Here is a 16,982-nt window from a genome sequence, read left to right as displayed (position 1 = left end):
GTTCTAAAATTACACTGGAATATTTTGGGGAATATTTATCATATAAACAAAAAAAAAGGAAATTTCCATATGCCTCCAGCCTTGGTATTTTCTTTTGTTTGTGTATTTCCCCTTGTGGGAATAGAATGATGTGCTATTGACAAAGGGCTTTCCAGTCTTCTTCCACACTGGTTGCACAATAGTCAAACTTTTCTTAATTCTTCCAGTCATGTTTCTATTGTTCTGCAGTGGTATCTGTTACAAGTGTCTCTATGCATTTTAATTGCAAAAATTTCAGAACATTTTCTTTAGCCTTAATTACCCTTAGCTTTTGGCCTCAAATAGCAAATGATGTCATCCCAAAGTGCTTGAGCAAATAGCTCTCCCTCAGTTAAATGGGAAAGGGTTTAAGGCAGGTTATGCTCAGTGAGGGGTCCCTTAGTGTGCTAGGATTAATTTTGCAGACATTGCCACAGGATGCTGTTGAATTGTACAATGGACTATTAAATCAGGTTAGGGTTGTTCTCCCACCCCACCTCCCTCCCCCGTATTTCCCTGCAGAAGGAAAATGACAGGCTGTCTGCATGGGAAGCATTGTGCTGCAGTAAGAAAAGGTTGAGGGTAGAATTAAAACTGGAAACTTTTGTAAAGGTGTTACTTCATTATAATTTCTGGCATTTATTCAAACTGCATTATGAGGATCTTGGTTTGCATTTTTAATAGCTGTTTGAGATAAAATTTCTAAATTGCAGAAATATATTATTTTAAAATTGAACATTACAAATTATTCACTTGTTAAATAATAAAACATAGATAACTTTGGGGATACAGTGTTGGTTCAGAATAATTTCAGTTCAACGGAATTTTTATTGAAAAATGACTCATCCATACAATTTTTAATTTTCTTTGCATCATAAATCTACTCTTCTTTAAAAGTGCAGTTTCATATTACCCCTAATCCAGTGTAACAGAAGACTGCTGCTGAAAGATGCAGTCCTGCCCTGCTCCCTCAGAAACAACATGTGGCCACAGGGTGAGTCACTTTGGTGTGCTTTTGGAGCAGGGGGGAGTGTGCTTGGTGGCACATCACTAAGTTGAATAATCTTAGAGAACTTCCTTTGTTATGTTCATGTGAATAAACAGATACAAAACTAAACAGAAATACAGAAAATAGACATTTGACTGCAAACATTTTCTGACAGTAGAAGAAGGAGGGGTCTATATGATACAGGGAACTGTGAGGTCTGGGGAGGGGTAACATTATATGAAGATTTGCATCCATGGATCACTGACAAATTGTTAATTTGATGGTGATCAGAAGTAATTTTCATATAATAGCTGTTTGGTTTAGTTCAGTCATTTCCTTTTCACCATAACATACTCCTACATCTGATGCTGACTTGAGCCTCTAGGAATATAGGACTTAAACTTCTCCGGTCATTAAGTGCAATTTCCTGTAGAAGGGATTAAGTCATCCAGAAAGGTCACAAGACCATTCCCTCCCTTCTCTCAGAACTCTACAAGCCTCAAAACATCCCCAAATATCTGGAGATGGACTTGAGATTTTGAGTAAAATCTCAAACATGACACTGTGACCAAAAAAAAGTGAGCAGGAGAGAAACTCTGTGGGATTCTGGAGATGTGGCTTGGGCAGCAGGGAGGACTGGATGCTCCATTTCAGGACCTGTTGCAAAGCATCTGGATATAGAAATGGCTGGCAGTGTCAAAGTAGAATTCATGCATCCAATTCCACTTTCCCATCTGGACACAGCATCAGCTCTTCCAGAAGTGCCAATAAAGACATGGCTCCAGCAGGAGGCAGCTGGCTGCCAGGACAGCCTGCTGGGTGCTCTTTGCCACTCCTGAGAGAGCAGCACCACTGGAGTGGAATTGTTCTGGAGGCTCTCACCCACTGGTACTGCCTGGATGACCTTAGCAAGTGGAGTATGTCTCTACAGAAAGCAGCAAATTAAAACCAAAGAAAGCTACACACGCGTCTTTTCCTGTCTTACTGAGGTACAGAGTCTTTCCTAACTCCAAATCTAATTATTGGTTTAGCCCTGAGTATGTGTGCAAGACATAAAAGCAAGCGTCTTTATGACTTGGTGCTTTAGTTTCCCCATCTATAAAGTGACACTGGTAATACAGATTTTTCTTTGAGAACTCTGTGTTTCATGAATTTTTGTCACATTTCTCAAAGCATAATGATTTAACAGTTGCCTTGAACAAGATGGGTATTCATAACAATTTATAGATTTGATTCAAATTTCAATTCAATTTTATGGTTTGTGGTTGTTTTCTTATCAGTTGATAACCTTTCACTTGAGCCTGGCCAGATCATTTGAAACTATGGCATGCTCTAATTCAGAAGATTCCATGGAAACAGAATTTTTGTGACCCCTGACACAGGTAGAAATTTTCATGCCCGTGCTGGCAGTGTCCACATCCATTTCACACTTCTTAGTTTTGTTCCTAAGGTTTGATCATGGAGGATGGTTCTTCCTCTATTTTATGCTCAGTGCTCATCCCATAGATAAACCATCCCCATGGAAGTGGGACAATTTCATGTAAATGGGTACTTTCTAAAGATCTGATTTTCTATCTTCAGAGATCTGCTGGATGAAGTTCCAGAAGACCCTCACATTGAGGGATTTCTGTTTTGGGATCTCTTTTAGCACACTGTCTGCTTGGTTCACTGCATCTGATGTTTCTTTCCTAACAGTGGGCAGTGTGTCTGTAACAGGAGTTATTGACTTACTGCCATATTGTGATATTGCAATAGCCATGATTGTCTAACTTAGCTGAATACTGTGCAAGCCTGATGCATCCTTTCTGCCCCAAAGGGAGCTGTTTGAATGGTTTCTTTTGCAGTTAAGGTCAATCTCTCTTGGGAGAGAATTCAGTGATAGAAATCTGAACTGTGGATGGAGCATAAGTCCAAGAATGAATTTTCTCTGAGCAATAGAAAGATTTTGTAGGGAGTTTTTAACCATGTTACTGAAAATTTTTGGTCCATGAGTTTTCATGTTTCTATAGGAATTGCTGAGTTCTCACTGTCTCCTCCATCTGGGAACAGCTGCTCAGAAAGAAGAAGGAAAAAAAAAACCCAGATTTTTAGCTTTAAGCAAGATGGGAGAGTGGCAACCAAAACCAGCTGTAGAATGCAGGATATTGATACCCATGACTTTTGGGTATTATGCATTCTATACTACTCAGAAACAAGAGACTGTTGTAAAAAGGACAAAGGAACCTACAGACAAGCAGAGTCCCCACAGCCACTTTTGCCCTTCCATGAGCTCACAGCAGTTTGGAGACTCCAGTTAGAAACATTAACTGCAGTCATTTGATTCCTGCCTCTCCACTACTGTTTTTCACCAAAGAATTCAGTGGAAATTATTTTAAATGGATCTGAAGCAATGCAATACTTCTGTGTTCAGCCAGTGCACTCACAGGATAAGTTGGACATGGTGGCAGCATGGAGGAATTGTTTTTCAGATGTGTCATTTTTTATTAGCTTAGGCTGAACTGTTGGGAAGGAAGTATCAGTGCTGGTTTGTCAGACAGCATCTTTGCTTTGTGCTGCTAGATTTGAGCTCTCAGTAAATATGACCAACCATTTTGCTGCTTTCTGGATACTGCCAGTGTAACCAGTGGCACCTGTGAGTTCTTCAGTTGTTCTGCTTGCAAGGCATTGGCACTATTTGTTGTGTGTCTGTTTTTGTTAAAAACATCATAGGCTAATGCATCAATAGCTCAGATAATGCTAATTTTGTCTTCACTTAAAAATTACAGCTTCTCCAGCAGTCTAGATCTCAGTTAACAGAAAAAGCTAAACAGTTTCCCCCATGGTTTAGAAGATTTAGTTGCAGATCAATGGCATTATGGTTAACAGGGAATTCTTGCTTGTCATAGGTGGCTATGGAAAACAGAGGTATTTACTGACCTGTAAATGAACTGTACATATGTCTTCCTTTCTTTAGCCATGATGCTGTGGTATTTTATGTGTTTGTAATTCATTCAAACATAAAAGGACTAGTTATTTACAGTTTTTACGCAGCCTGACTTGATTAAAAATAAAAATGCTCATATGCTCATATAGTTTTAAAGCCTGTTAGATGACTTCTGAGTAATGCAAGGAAAAGGTAAAGCAGGAATACCCAGACAGAAGTTTGTGGTGTACAGTGAGAAAATGTGCTAAACTTCCATTCCGGCCTGGATGTACTTGACCACCAAAAACATCTTATTATAAAGTCAGTGGAATTCCACCTAGAGTCTTAATATTGCCTTTTTCAGAATTCCAGCCTGCAGGGGAAATGGAGATCAAAAAGAACCTTTTTTATCCCAGAGCAGCAAAGAACAATGGCCTAATCTCTAATTTTTTCTCAAAAAATGTTTAATGTAAAAAAAGTAATTTCTGTTCATGTCACAATGGACGGCAATAGCCATCCTAAAGTCACAAACCTGTTTTCAAAGGTAACTCTGAGTGCTAGGGCTGTGATCCATCAACTTAAACAAACAGTTTAAGAAAGCTTTATCATATTATTTTCACCACTAGTCACAAAGGATGGAAAACCTATGATAGGTGCAAAACCACTAGTAGTTAAAAATTACCAGCTGGTCATGTTTCCTTTCAACTGATTGCCTTAGTGGTGGTTTTACATACTATTTTAATCCAAACTATAATTAATGTCTTTTATAAAATACTGATGGGTTTGTCTGTTCCATTAGGATGACATTTTTGTCCAAGATCAATCATAGCAAACAGAATGTACTAAAATCAAGGTTTTCAAAATAACTGGAGTTAAGTGATATGTGAAAGTGGTGCATGACAGGGCCCTGGGCTGTCTCTGAAACTGAAGTTAGGGCTACCTTGAGCAGAGGGTTAGGCCTAGTGACCCGTGAGGTCTTTTCCAAGCTGAATCATCCTGTGTCTTGGAGGAGCCTTCTTGGGCTGCTCTGTCTCTTACATAACTTTGAGGAAAAGGGGAGGAAATTGATATAATTTGCTGATATATTAGACCACCTTGCATTTGTTATTTATCAGAAATGTGATTTATTTTATTTTAAAGAAAAGTGTTTTCATCAAAAAATTTAATGTCAGAGTTAACTCCAGTTGAAAAAGTTGAAATATTTATTGCCACGTATGACTTCCTTTGCATTTTCAGCAATTGAAAATTTTATGATAGTATATTCTTCCAGCTTGTCTTCCTTAATTAAAGAGTAATTAAAGAGTAGCTGTGGGAGCTGGTGTTTAGCCTGGAGGGGGCTTAGAGGTGACCTTATCACCCTCTACAGCTACCTGAAAGGAGGTTGTAGCCTGTGGGGTCTCTTCTTCTCCCAGGCAGTAACAGGACAAGAAGACACAGCCTTAAACTGTGCCAGGGGAGGGTGAGGTTGGATATTGGGAGGAATTTCTTCACAGTAAGGGTGATTTGACTTCGGAATGGACTGCTCAGGGAGATGGAAGAGTCACTGTCCTGTGAAAGTGTTTAAGGAAAGATTGGACACGGCACTTGATGATCTCAGAGGTGTTTTCCAACCTAATTGATTCTGTGATTCTGTGATTCTGTAATGCATGGAATTATGTCAAAGATCTATGACTGGTCTTCCTTGGTACCTCTGTTCATTGCAATGTAGTGAGTGGATCAGGAATATGGTACCGCCGCACGGAACGAAGATGGGATCGGCCCGGTACTGGCTTGATCCCCTGATTTGCAGGAAGGCAGGAGCAGCCGCCGGTGTCCCGGGGAGCGGGGGGCTCCCCGGGAAGGGCAGGGTGCAAAGCAAAGCACCGCAAGAGGTTCTGCTCCCTCCCATTGTTGCCGCTCGCAAGGGCTGGAGCGGGGCGGGGGCGGTGGGGCCGGGGCTCGGGCGAACCCCCCGCCCCCGGGCCGGGCGCGCATGCACAGACAGCCGCGGAGTCAGACAGCCGGACAGACCGACAGACAGGCACGCAGCCGGCGGCAGCACCGCCGCCCGCGCCGGGCTCGCTGCGGACCATGGCACCGGGGCTGCAGCTCGGCTCCTTCCTGCTGGCCCTCGCCGCCTGCCTCGGCGCTGCCCGGCTCGCTGCGGGAGCGGCCGGCGGCAGGAGGGCCCCGGCGGCCGATGCGTGCGCAGGGAGGGTGAGTGGAGCGGAGCAGAGCGGAGTTGAGCAGAGCGGAGCTGCCGGCTCCCCGCGCAGCGGCCGCGGCGGGCACGGGGCTCTCGCAAGGCGCGGGGAGCTGCGCGGGGTTCCGCGGGGCGCTGCAGCGCTCCGGGCGTGCGGGAGGGAGGGAGGGAGCGGCTGCCCTGGGGACACTTCTCAACAAATAACGCTGCCCCGGGGCTCTGCATCTGGAAGTTAATTGCGGCCGGGAGGGAGGGTGGCATTTCCCGGCCGGGGATATTTATGGGTTTCTCGCCCAGGGCAGAGGCGGCTCGTAGCCGGCGAGTGTGAAGAAGTCACTCAACAGGTCCTTTAGCAGCTCCCTGCTTCCCCGAGCCGACCTGGATAAAAGCGATCGCTGGGGCTTTGTTATTTTAATGATTCGAGGCCGGCTTGGGGTCTTAGCTCCAGGCCTGATCATTATACAGAGGATGTAGGAAATTTACGGGAGGGGGAAGAGGGGAGGAAGGTGATAAACGTTTTGTTACTGGTCTTTGCCTTTTGTTCCCCTTTCTGGTGTGTTTTGCTGTCAGACTTTTCTCGATTGCTTTTCATATCCTTTTTCTTTTTTAATTTTTTAAAATGTACTTTTAGTAACTTTTGAGTTGTGTGTTTTGGTTCGTTCCTGTCCTTTCTCCTGATGGCTGGTTACAGGTTTAGTTGAAGCGTGGTGATCCGGGAACGCTGGAGGGAACACAACTGACTTTCATTGCTTTTCCTTTTTGTTAGACTGTCACTAAGGATTTTCTTGGGTTCAGATCAGATCCTTTGAGAACGTTGCTGCAACACAGAGTTCAGAAGTTTGTAGGGCATAGTTTAGAAAGGCGAAAGCATCGGAAAATATGTAAAAGGAGAGTGTGAAAAAACAAACTTCAAACCCTGATAAAATTTAAGATCTAAACCTTTGTTTTGGATGGAGCAATTACAGGTTTAGACTCCCCTGTCTGGTCTTTTTCGCAGAATTAGCAATAAAGTGTTTTGGCTCGGTACGTCTATTGTGTGTTTCACCAGACATGGGCAGGATACTCAGCAGGCTCATAACACCTTCTGTGTATTTGTGTGAAGTTTTCCATCTTCTATTAAGTAAATTATCACTATTACAAGTCATAGTACATGACTTGTAATACACTTGAATTAATATATATTGTATAGAAATATGCAACACAGTTTGTTCTGGATTTATTTTTTTGCTTACATAATGTCATTGTGTGTGTCAAACAAGAATCTATCACAATGTAATTCTTTTAATACAGTGATTTTTAAATCAGCAGAACTTACATTCTTTCCAATTAGCATAACCCCCCTTTGTCTTTATTGCTCACAACTAATGTACCATTTTAGCTTTTGAAATATTTGTACTAGTTTCTGGTTCTGTTGTATTTTCAGCTTCAAGTTCAGACTTCCCTAGCCAATTTATTAGATACGCTGTCTGATTGTGTAGTGATAATTTTGTGGTCTGATTTCGCAATACCAGCCTTGCACATGATTGCCTCCGTACTGCCGGCAGGGCAGCGTTTATTAGAGTAATGACTGCAGGATGGTACCCATTGTCTCAGTTATGTGGTATTTATCTTGGGCTGCATGTAAGTTTTGAGTAGACTTGACATGCTATTAAATGACTGATGGCCCCTCTAACACATTGTCTGCTCTGGAGCAGGGCTGCCTTTGAAGTAGTACCCTGTAGGAAGTAAAGAGACTATTTGCTCTATTAAAATTCCTTGGTATTTCCTCTGTTTAACCACAGGCCACTTCCCCTCTGCCACTCTAAACACTGCAGGGACACTGACTGATTGAAAGGACACAAGCCCTAAGTAATTGTATCCTATTCAAATAGTTATTCTTATTGCAGGTTATTTATAAGTAGTGTCTAATTAATGTATGTTAAGGGCATGAATAAATCTTAACATTTTATATAGAGAAAGTAAAAACGTCTAGTTTGCATTAAATGAAGTGGTTGAATTGAGGTAATTCTCAAGGGCATAAATAATCTAAAAGTATATAATTTAACTTTTAATGGTTGTTCAAGGAAAAATAAAATGTAGCTAGCTGGGTTTGTATGTGCATTTAGATATATGCACATTGGGTATTTTCCTCTGCTAAAATTATAAAGGTGGGTTGCAGTTCCCTATGGTGAATCTTTTTTTCATCATTTGAATGTTATTTTTGAGAATCCATGTTCCATTTTTCTCCATACACACAGAGGTAATATACATACATGCACAAGTAATGCACAAGATTCTTTCACTGTGCAAAATACGGTTTTAAGTATCCTTAGTATTTTGTAGCAGTAAAAAACTGACTTAATGAGAGCATATTACTGGACTATGGTTAAAAGAATTTGATGAGGAAGTATTTGTTGGCTTTATTCATAGCTTCTAAAACTGTTAATATCTAACGTTTTCAAAACTAAAAACTAAATCCCATTCTAGATGTGACTTTTTGTTTGTTTTACAACTGCCATCACAAAATATATTTATAGCCTGTATTATGTATCTTCTCTGGTAATACACTGGCATTTGTCTTGCAAACTCTACATGTGTGTAGCAGGAAAGCAATTAATACCAGGACAAGTAACATTACTGTGGCTAAGAATTATCAGATTTCAGTGGGTTCAGGACTGTAGAATTTGGATTGACTTTGCTTGGTGTAAGATTCCTTTCATTGATGTTTAATAGGAATTTTGATGTATTCCAACACTTAATATTATTTCACATTAGGGTAGCCATTTGCTTAAAGTAGAATAGTACTGCAAAGTAGTTTTCCATATGGATGATCTTAGGACCTCATATGCATACCTTTATCCAGAATAGAAGTAGTTCAGAGAAGGGCCTGTTTCAATCTAGAATAAGTGTGTCCACATGGGGAGCTATTCTGGAAAAGTAGACCCTGAATTTTTCTCATGCTATAAACAAGCCATGAGATGCACAGAGAAGACAGACATGTGATCTGTGGATTATTTGAATATATTTCTGATTCATTTATTCAGTGTTAAACACATGAGCAACTTTACTCTCAATCTTTTTTGTAGATTCTAATGGGACTACACACAAGTAATTTTTTTCATGTTTAATTCCTCTGGAGTTCCTGGCGTTAAATCGTGTTCAGTATAAAGCTTAAATTTAATGTGGCTGTATGATGAGGAAGAATAAATAATCCAGCATTTTACCAACCCTCCCCTCCTTGTTAGCAGAGAGTTGTACCTTCCTTTGCTCTGCTAAGCAAAGCTGCTCAGACAGACTGGAGAGCTCTGTTCCCGTGCATTCTCCCTGAAACTCCCTGTGTCCCCTCCTATGCTCTTTATGTAAGGAATTTTCTATTTCCTTTTCACTTCAGAGCAGAGACACTGAAGATTTCCTACTGTTCCACTGTTGGGAGCTCTGCCTGCCTCATTATTCTTTAGGCTCAAGCTGCTGTGTCCCTACATTTATCTCCTCAGGCATACCAAAGCAGACTTATACTTCTCCACAGTTAGGAATCTACCAGGCACACAGCTAGATCATCCAAAAATACTTTTCTCAGCTGAGGACATGTTTTGGGAACTTTATTTTGGAGGAAACACACCCTGTAAAATGGTAAGAAATTACCAAACTTTAAATTTCTCCGTTCTATTTAATGTTATTTTCCAACAGTTAAAAAACCCAGATTTTCTCTTGCAGAGTATTTAAAAATTTTTAAAGGTATTAGGCAGAAGACAGCCCTATGATGGAGCATGGTGGAAGGTGTTAATGTTTGCCATCAGGGTGTTCTTTACTCTATAGACAGTTCCAGAGCTGCTTTAAAGCTCTGCAGAGCAGATGCCAGCAGTTCCCTGGCTGCCATTTTTTTGGAATTTATAAAATCAATGGATTTCTCTCCCTGGCATCTAGAACAATGTGATAGCCTTTCAGAATTGATGAGATGTGTCACTTAAAGCTTCCTGTGTTCTGTGATTAGATACAATGCAACACGTTGAGTGCAAGACTTTGCAGGCATGGTCAGCCATGCAGGTAGGCGTCTGTATTACTTTTGTTTAGTTAGAGTTTGGCTTCTGGGTCCCTCCAGGGTTTGTTTTGGGGTTTTCTTTTGAATTTCATTGATTGAAAAATGTAGCAAAGAATGAGACCCTGTTCCTACTCTGGTGTCAGAAAGTGTTGATGACAATCTGCCTATTTAAAAATGCACAAAGTAGGATAAATATGTTCATGTTTAAAGTCACAGATGACTGTTTCCTCAGGAACTGTGGGGCTCTACCAGTTTAATGCTGTGTTTTCAGAATGAGCATTCAAATACATGACCTAGAGGAAAAAATATGGAAACATATGTTTATGTAATTGAAACTAACTCTCAGTATTTCCAACAAAATTGTGTATTTCCTTATGTGTTTGCATGGAACTGGGCAATCTGAATGTGATGATAATTTATCAGCTGTTGATTTAACAGGGTTTCTGCAGTTGGAGTCACTTGGGACTCTTTACAGATTTGATTGATTTCCTCTCTAGAATGTGTCCCTTACTTTAGATGCTGAACTCCACTCCCTGCCTTACTTCCCCTCAAAATCTGCTTTTCAGTAAGTACAAGTATGGAAACTGCTGGAGTAGACTTGTTAATTGAAAATCTCGAGACATTTATTTAAGAACAAGTTCTGCTTTAACAGATTAATACTTTATAGTCCACGGGTGAAAGGATGTTAAGCTGTCATGATTAGCTGATGCTGGCTTTTCTTTAGTTAATTACTTGGTAATGTTAATATAACATGGATGTTACTTACTTGAAACTGCAACATTTAAAGGGTGTTTAATTAGGACCGGCTGTCCAGCAGATCAGTCTAAAGATGATGAAACAAAGCTTTGATGTGAGCTTGCCTGCTTAATTATGCTCAAAGGCTGAATTCTACCCATAAATTTAGCATGTGTTTTTAGAAGCAAACAAGAGGAGTGTGAAGTATTCCTGCAGAACTGTTAAGCTTGAATGCCATTTTTAGTTTTTAAAAGCAAAATTTTTTTCAATCATATTACTTTGATATTATATTTACTGCTACCAGTATAATGAGGTGGATCTGAAATACATTTTTTCTAAAAGTTTAGGTTAGTGCTGATGTTCCTATAGCACTTTTTATATTTATATTGTTTTTATATTTAAAAATTAATATTATGCATTAATACATCACACCTAGGAAAAACCACATAAAAGTAGTACGAGTTACATGAATGCTTATTTTTTATATCCTTATCTCTCTATGAATTATAAAAAAGGATTGAATGGAAGTTTAAGTTACAGAAACCTAACATAATGTTAGGTCAGTACATCTGAAATACTTTAGGTTTTAGGTTATGGTAATGTGAGACTTCATTTAAAGGTCAAAATTTAAGTGCAGACTTGAAAAAGGATTTTATCCTCTCATGCCTATAGTATTTTATAATTGTTTCACTGTCCTCCCCAGCTCTCCTCAAAAGGAGTGGCACATCCTGACACCCAATATTTCTATGGGTTTTTATCATAAAAACTTTGACCAGATATATACTTAGTACAGTAGTGAATACAGGCATGTGCCAGTAATGGATAGGTTCATCGCAATATCCATACAACAGAAACACAGGTATTATCACTCTGCTTAGCCAAAATTCTGCCAGCCAAACCAGGGTATAAATGTGTGTTTTAACATGCTTCAACTTGTTTCTCTTAGTGAATTGTACTTTCAGTGTCATGTCCAAGACACCATTTATGGATTTTAAAGGTACATTGTTCTCCTGTCACCTCTCATCTCTGCATGGTAGATTCCAGAAGTGTGAGGAAAGTCAAATGTGCAGGTTGGGATTTGTTCTCACAAAGTTTGATTTGATTATTAAAAATAATTGAAGCTTGCATTAGAGTTTTATCAGGCATCAGAACATGTTCCAGGAGATGCTGTATTCTCTGAAATTCTCTCACTTGAAGGCTATTACAACATTATGTCACTATTGGCTTTGAAGGATTGTTCCAGACATCCTATTTTTATTATTTCCCTTTGGGCTGTTATTCAGCAAGACAGTAAATCTGCTTTTGGGGTGCATCAGTCATGCTCCAATGAGCCCAAATAAATGTGAGAGGTAGTTTTGTGCTAGGGGACTCCTACATCAGGTATGGTACCTGAAAGCATCAGCTCTGGCATGTGTGTTCTGGTTGATGGAGGAGAGCCACAACTGTGCGTCCGTGACCGCTGAGTCAGGTCTGTTCCTCTGGGTGCCGTGCCCGCGCTCGGCGGTGCCTGCGGGGCGCTGCCCCGCCGCTGCCTGAGGCAGAGTCTGGTGGCGGCGCGGAATGAGACATCCAGCGCACCGGGAGTCTGTCCGTCCCTGCTGTCCGCGGGTCTGTCCGTCCTGCCTGGGGGTCTGTCTGTCCCTCCTGTCCCCCCTGTCCGCAGGTCTGTCCCTCCTGCCCGGGGGTCTGTCTGTCCCTCCTGCTGCCCCTGCCCGCGCCCATGGCGGAGCTGCCGGGGCCCAGCCGCCTCTTGCCGCTGGATCCTGCCCTTCTGTTCCCCGCACCCTCTGTGTTCAGAGCATCCCACCCGAAGGTTGGCGCTCCCCGTGTGCTGTTCCCGGGCTCACAGGAACAATGAGGGGCTGTTCCGGAGCGTGTGGAGTTCAAAGGGCTCCATCAGTGTGTGTGGGGGCCGTGAGCTGCTGTGAACATTACAACTGGACAGCATCAATCAGCTCTGGCGCTGCTGGCTGGAGCCATGACAGGCCTGCAGGTCTGCTTGGGGCTGCACATTCGGGGCTTTGGGTTTCCAAATGATTGATTTGGAATGATCTAGCCGTATGATCCTTTATCTCACAAAATTGTGTGTAATGCCCATTTCTATACCCCCTGCTATATGGCCCTGCTGGATTTACCTCATGGTTGGTGGGCAGACTTGGATTTTAATTTCTGACCTTGCCTATGTTCTTCACTCTTATATCAGTGGGAGTGACTAGGTATTTCTGATCTTACTTCTGACTACATTCAAATCCAACCAAGCAATCACTGACTTCCCTGACTTTTTTTTGTATACGGCTGTGGGAAAATTCCTGGTTGGCTGGCTATGAATTAATGAAAATCCTTAGAATGCTTCACTAATTATAGCTCCCGTGGCTTTAAAAATGCTATTCCCTTTTTTAATTTGAGAGAGGTCACAGAGGTTTACAGAAACTAAGAAAAGAAAACTTAACATCTGGTTGTGCTCTGTAGATGACTGCTTTTGTGTGAAGAAAAGTTATGGTGTCGCCTCAGCATCAAACACATTCAAGGTGATCCTTTCTAAGAACTCTTTGCAAGAGCCCCCTTTGCTCAAACTGTGTTTTCTAATTAACTTTGCTTTGTATTTTCAAATGGAGGATTTTAGTTCTCCAAACTAAATCCCAAACTCATATTGATGCTTAAAGTTCACCCTTCCTTTATAAAATTTGTCTTCCTGAGTTTTGCAATTATATAGCATAATATTTCCATATGTTTTCTAATATTTTCCTTTAAAAGTTAGGTAATTCCAAGATGAGGAGGCTGCTGGGTTGAATTCTGGTATTTATGAAAGAAAATTTGTTCTGTGTTTGCTTATCTATACTGAAGTTTCAGCTATTTGTATGTAAAATACTGAAGAATAATCTGATTTGTGAAAGTCCCCTTTTTGAAACCTTAATTTTGTAAGCTAAAAGAGAATTTTTTTTTCCAAATAATGCAGGTTAAAATTATATGTGAAGGTAGTGTAGCTCATAAAAAGCATAATATGGAAATGTTTAGATCCAAAGAGTTAATCTTCTAAATTGTTAAAATTAAAAGTTATCAGCTGCTCAGTTAAGCACATGTAATTCCAGGTGTGACTGGTCTGAAATCAGAAAGCATCCAAAAAATACAATTTTAGAAACAACAGTCACATGTTCTTTTTATATTAGACTGTGATTTAAGCAAACTCCAAGCAGGCCTCCATCATCTGCTTGTAGGAACAGCACCCCCGTCTGTTTTCCTTTCAAACATGGATAACTAAGGGATTTCTTTCTGGTTTCATTTGGCTGTTTTGTTTGAAGAGCTAAAACCTACCTATTAAAATCAGTGGCAACACTTTGACTTTTGTTTTGATGGGGTTTTCTTCCATACTTGAAGTGGCTTGATGCTGTGGTGCTGGCTGGCACTGAGCTGCTGGGGCTGGCTCCATGCAGGAGCTGGGTGGTGCCAGCCTCTCCTCTGGGTGGCCCTGGGGCTGCCCCTGCCCGGTGACAGAGGTCCCAAGCTCACAGTGCCTCACTTCCCCAGGGCATCCATGGGGTGGGTTTGGGTGCTGTCCTCAGCAGGGGCAGAGCTGCACAGAGCCACCTTAAAGTGCAGCCAGGGAGCTGAACAGCAGGACTGGGGGCACAGCTGGCCCACAGCTGGGCAGTGGCTGCTGCTTAGGCTTTGTTCATGATTTCTGTCTTCAGTCTCATTGGTGTATCCTGGAACAGCCCATGTTGTGTGTTCTTGTGAAGTGGGGAGTGTGCTGTGAAGTTGGAAATTTGTTTATCCCAGAGGAAAAACTTCCTTGATTCCAACCTTAATGATTCTGTGATGTTTCCCCCCCTCCAATGTACCAGAATAACTTTGGTTACAGCTGCCCAGCCAATGAAGAATCAAAGGTACCAGAATAACTTTGGTTACAGCTGCCCAGCCAATGAAGAATTCCATTCTTTTCCTCAGTCTGAGCTGTTAAGGTCCCAGTCTGTGTCTTGTCTCTCAGCCCTTGTAAAGCTTGCCTGCACTGCTTCCTCTTCCTCCAGCTTCTATGGGAATCAGTTTTATCCTCCTGTCTAGGCTTGCCCCTAGTTGTAGGCTGTGGTAACAAAACGAGGATGGAAGTTGAAACTGGCAAATTGTGCAATTTTTGCTGAGCATAAAGGGTGCTCTGTCTGAATGAACTTTAAATACGGTGTGGGAAGGGGGTGTTGCTGAATCACAAACCTTTTTGGCAAAGTTTTCAAGCTTGTGCTGGGCTTGGCCTTGAAGTTTGAGAGATATGGGGTGTAAATGGGTGATTTAAGCTTTACCATATAAGTGTGAGCAGACCCTGAAAAGCTTGGAGTGGGATTCTGAAAAAGAATGGAGTGCCCTAACTTCTATTAACTTCAATGGAGTTTATTTCTTTTGTGGCTCAGGGGTATAGATATGTTTTTATATTGACTCAGCAGTGAAGCTGCTTCGTGAAATTCTCACTCTGTTTCTTCCCACTTTGGTGTTGGTGTTTGCCCTTCCCTCTCCACCTGCTTTAATGCACCTATTTGTCAGCTGCAATGCAAATCACATTTTTAAAGCAGCTTGAATTGAAAGTATGCCTACTTTTTTTGTTTTTCCCCTTTTCACAACTGGAGTAATTTCAATGACATGGATAAAATGAGGTCCCCATGCATTTACGTCAAGTATATGTTCAGAATTGGTGAACTACAGCATGGAGGCAGAGGAACTGGACAGGGGAGCCAGGAAATCCCCAGGCTATTTTTGTGATTAGGCCCAGTGTTCCATGTAGCTATTCAGATGTTTTTAACATTCCCACCCTTAAGTTGTATTAATTTAGATTCTCTTTTAGAAGTATCTCATCAAAAGAGTTTGAGGTTAGTATAACGAGCATATAAATTATTCAACATTTTTCATAGGAGTGTTTTTAACAGTGAGTTTTTCACAAGCAAGAAGATGATAATGTTTCAGAAATCACTTCAGCATCTGTTGAAATGCAGCCAGCTCTGTGGTGGAATACAGAGCTCAGGGTAAGGCTATCCAGCCCTTCCTGCCAGGAAATGAAGAGCAGGGTATTCATTTGTAACCCAAGGGGGGCACTTCACCAGCCAGCCCGCAGTTTGTGAATGGAATTTGGTCAGCTTACCACGAGAATTACAGAACAACCCAGAGGGTCTTATTAACTCTGTATTTTTCTTACCTTGCTCTAAAGACAGCATCCCTTATTAATACAGTGTCTGTGAGCAAATTTGTGCAGGGACTACAGTTGAGGATTATTCCCCATTATAAGAAGCTTTCATTTTGTTTACTCTGTCAAAATTTTATCTGAGGTCTTCTGGTACTGCTTCACAAGTTATGCTCTAGTTATGAAAGAATATCTAAGGGTTTTGCTTTTTCTGTTGTTTACTACAAAAAGTTGAGCTAAGATACTTTTCAAAGAACCAGTAAAATGATCTATTGCATAGTTACAACTTTGCTTTGTTGTTTAATTCTCTGTTTTGAACAAATTGTGTTGGTGGTGTTTAATAATTAGCTTGGTTTACCTTCTGACAGGGGGAATAGGTTGAGTACGAAAAGAGTTAAAATAAGAACCAAAAAGAATAAACAAACACCTAACTCAGCCAGATCCTTAACAGGTGAAAAGTTATTTTTCCATGCTTCTTCAGAACATCAAAGGAAACAAAACCTTTATCTTTTATTCATTAGCTAGGAATAATGCAAGTTGGGCTAGCTTAGGTTTCTCTTATAGTTTCATTTGTAAGAGTAATTCAGTAATCATGCCATTCACTTTTGGGGTTCTTTTTCATTAAGGACCACTGGCCGTGAAATGTCATGCAGAGGTTTGAAAATGGGACATTCAGCTCACTAAAGAATGAGCTGCAACGACAGAAGTTTCTTTTTATTACCTTCTGGCAGTAAATGTAGGAATCAAAGCCCCAAATAAGTGATAGAATAACATCCAATATTGTCTAACAATACTGGTAGCTGTGGATGATGATTGCTCAGTGTAACCACATTGCATTTGGTTTACATCTTTTATTTATTGTTTATTATATTTCATTCAACCATTGAAGCTCCAGTAGCTTATCTGTGTGCTTGTCTGTGGCAAGCTGACTTGGATTTCTAGGTGTGATTCCTCCCTCTCCTCCCACTTTGGTTTTAC

General features: G+C 41.0%; 1 protein-coding gene across 2 annotated transcripts in view; it reads left to right on the top strand.

Moving 5' to 3' along the window:
* The window catches only part of IL17RD (interleukin 17 receptor D), a 56,150-nt gene that overhangs the window by 10,108 nt on the left and 29,060 nt on the right, over positions 1–16,982 (top strand). The window contains exon 1 of one of the 2 annotated variants that reach the window (XM_030956586.1): positions 5,906–6,104. The exons of the other annotated variant lie outside the window; for it this stretch is intronic. Coding sequence (XP_030812446.1) covers positions 5,979–6,104 — 126 coding nt within the window. The 5' untranslated portion in view covers positions 5,906–5,978. Of the gene's footprint in view, positions 1–5,905; positions 6,105–16,982 lie in introns of those variants that run through there. 2 annotated transcript variants of the gene reach the window in all.

This window comes from Camarhynchus parvulus, chromosome 12 (genome assembly GCF_901933205.1).
Source record: "Camarhynchus parvulus chromosome 12, STF_HiC, whole genome shotgun sequence".
Classification (NCBI taxonomy): domain Eukaryota; kingdom Metazoa; phylum Chordata; class Aves; order Passeriformes; family Thraupidae; genus Camarhynchus; species Camarhynchus parvulus.
The sequence above is the reverse complement of the archived record's forward strand: the minus strand, read 5'-3'. Positions and strand labels throughout refer to the sequence as shown.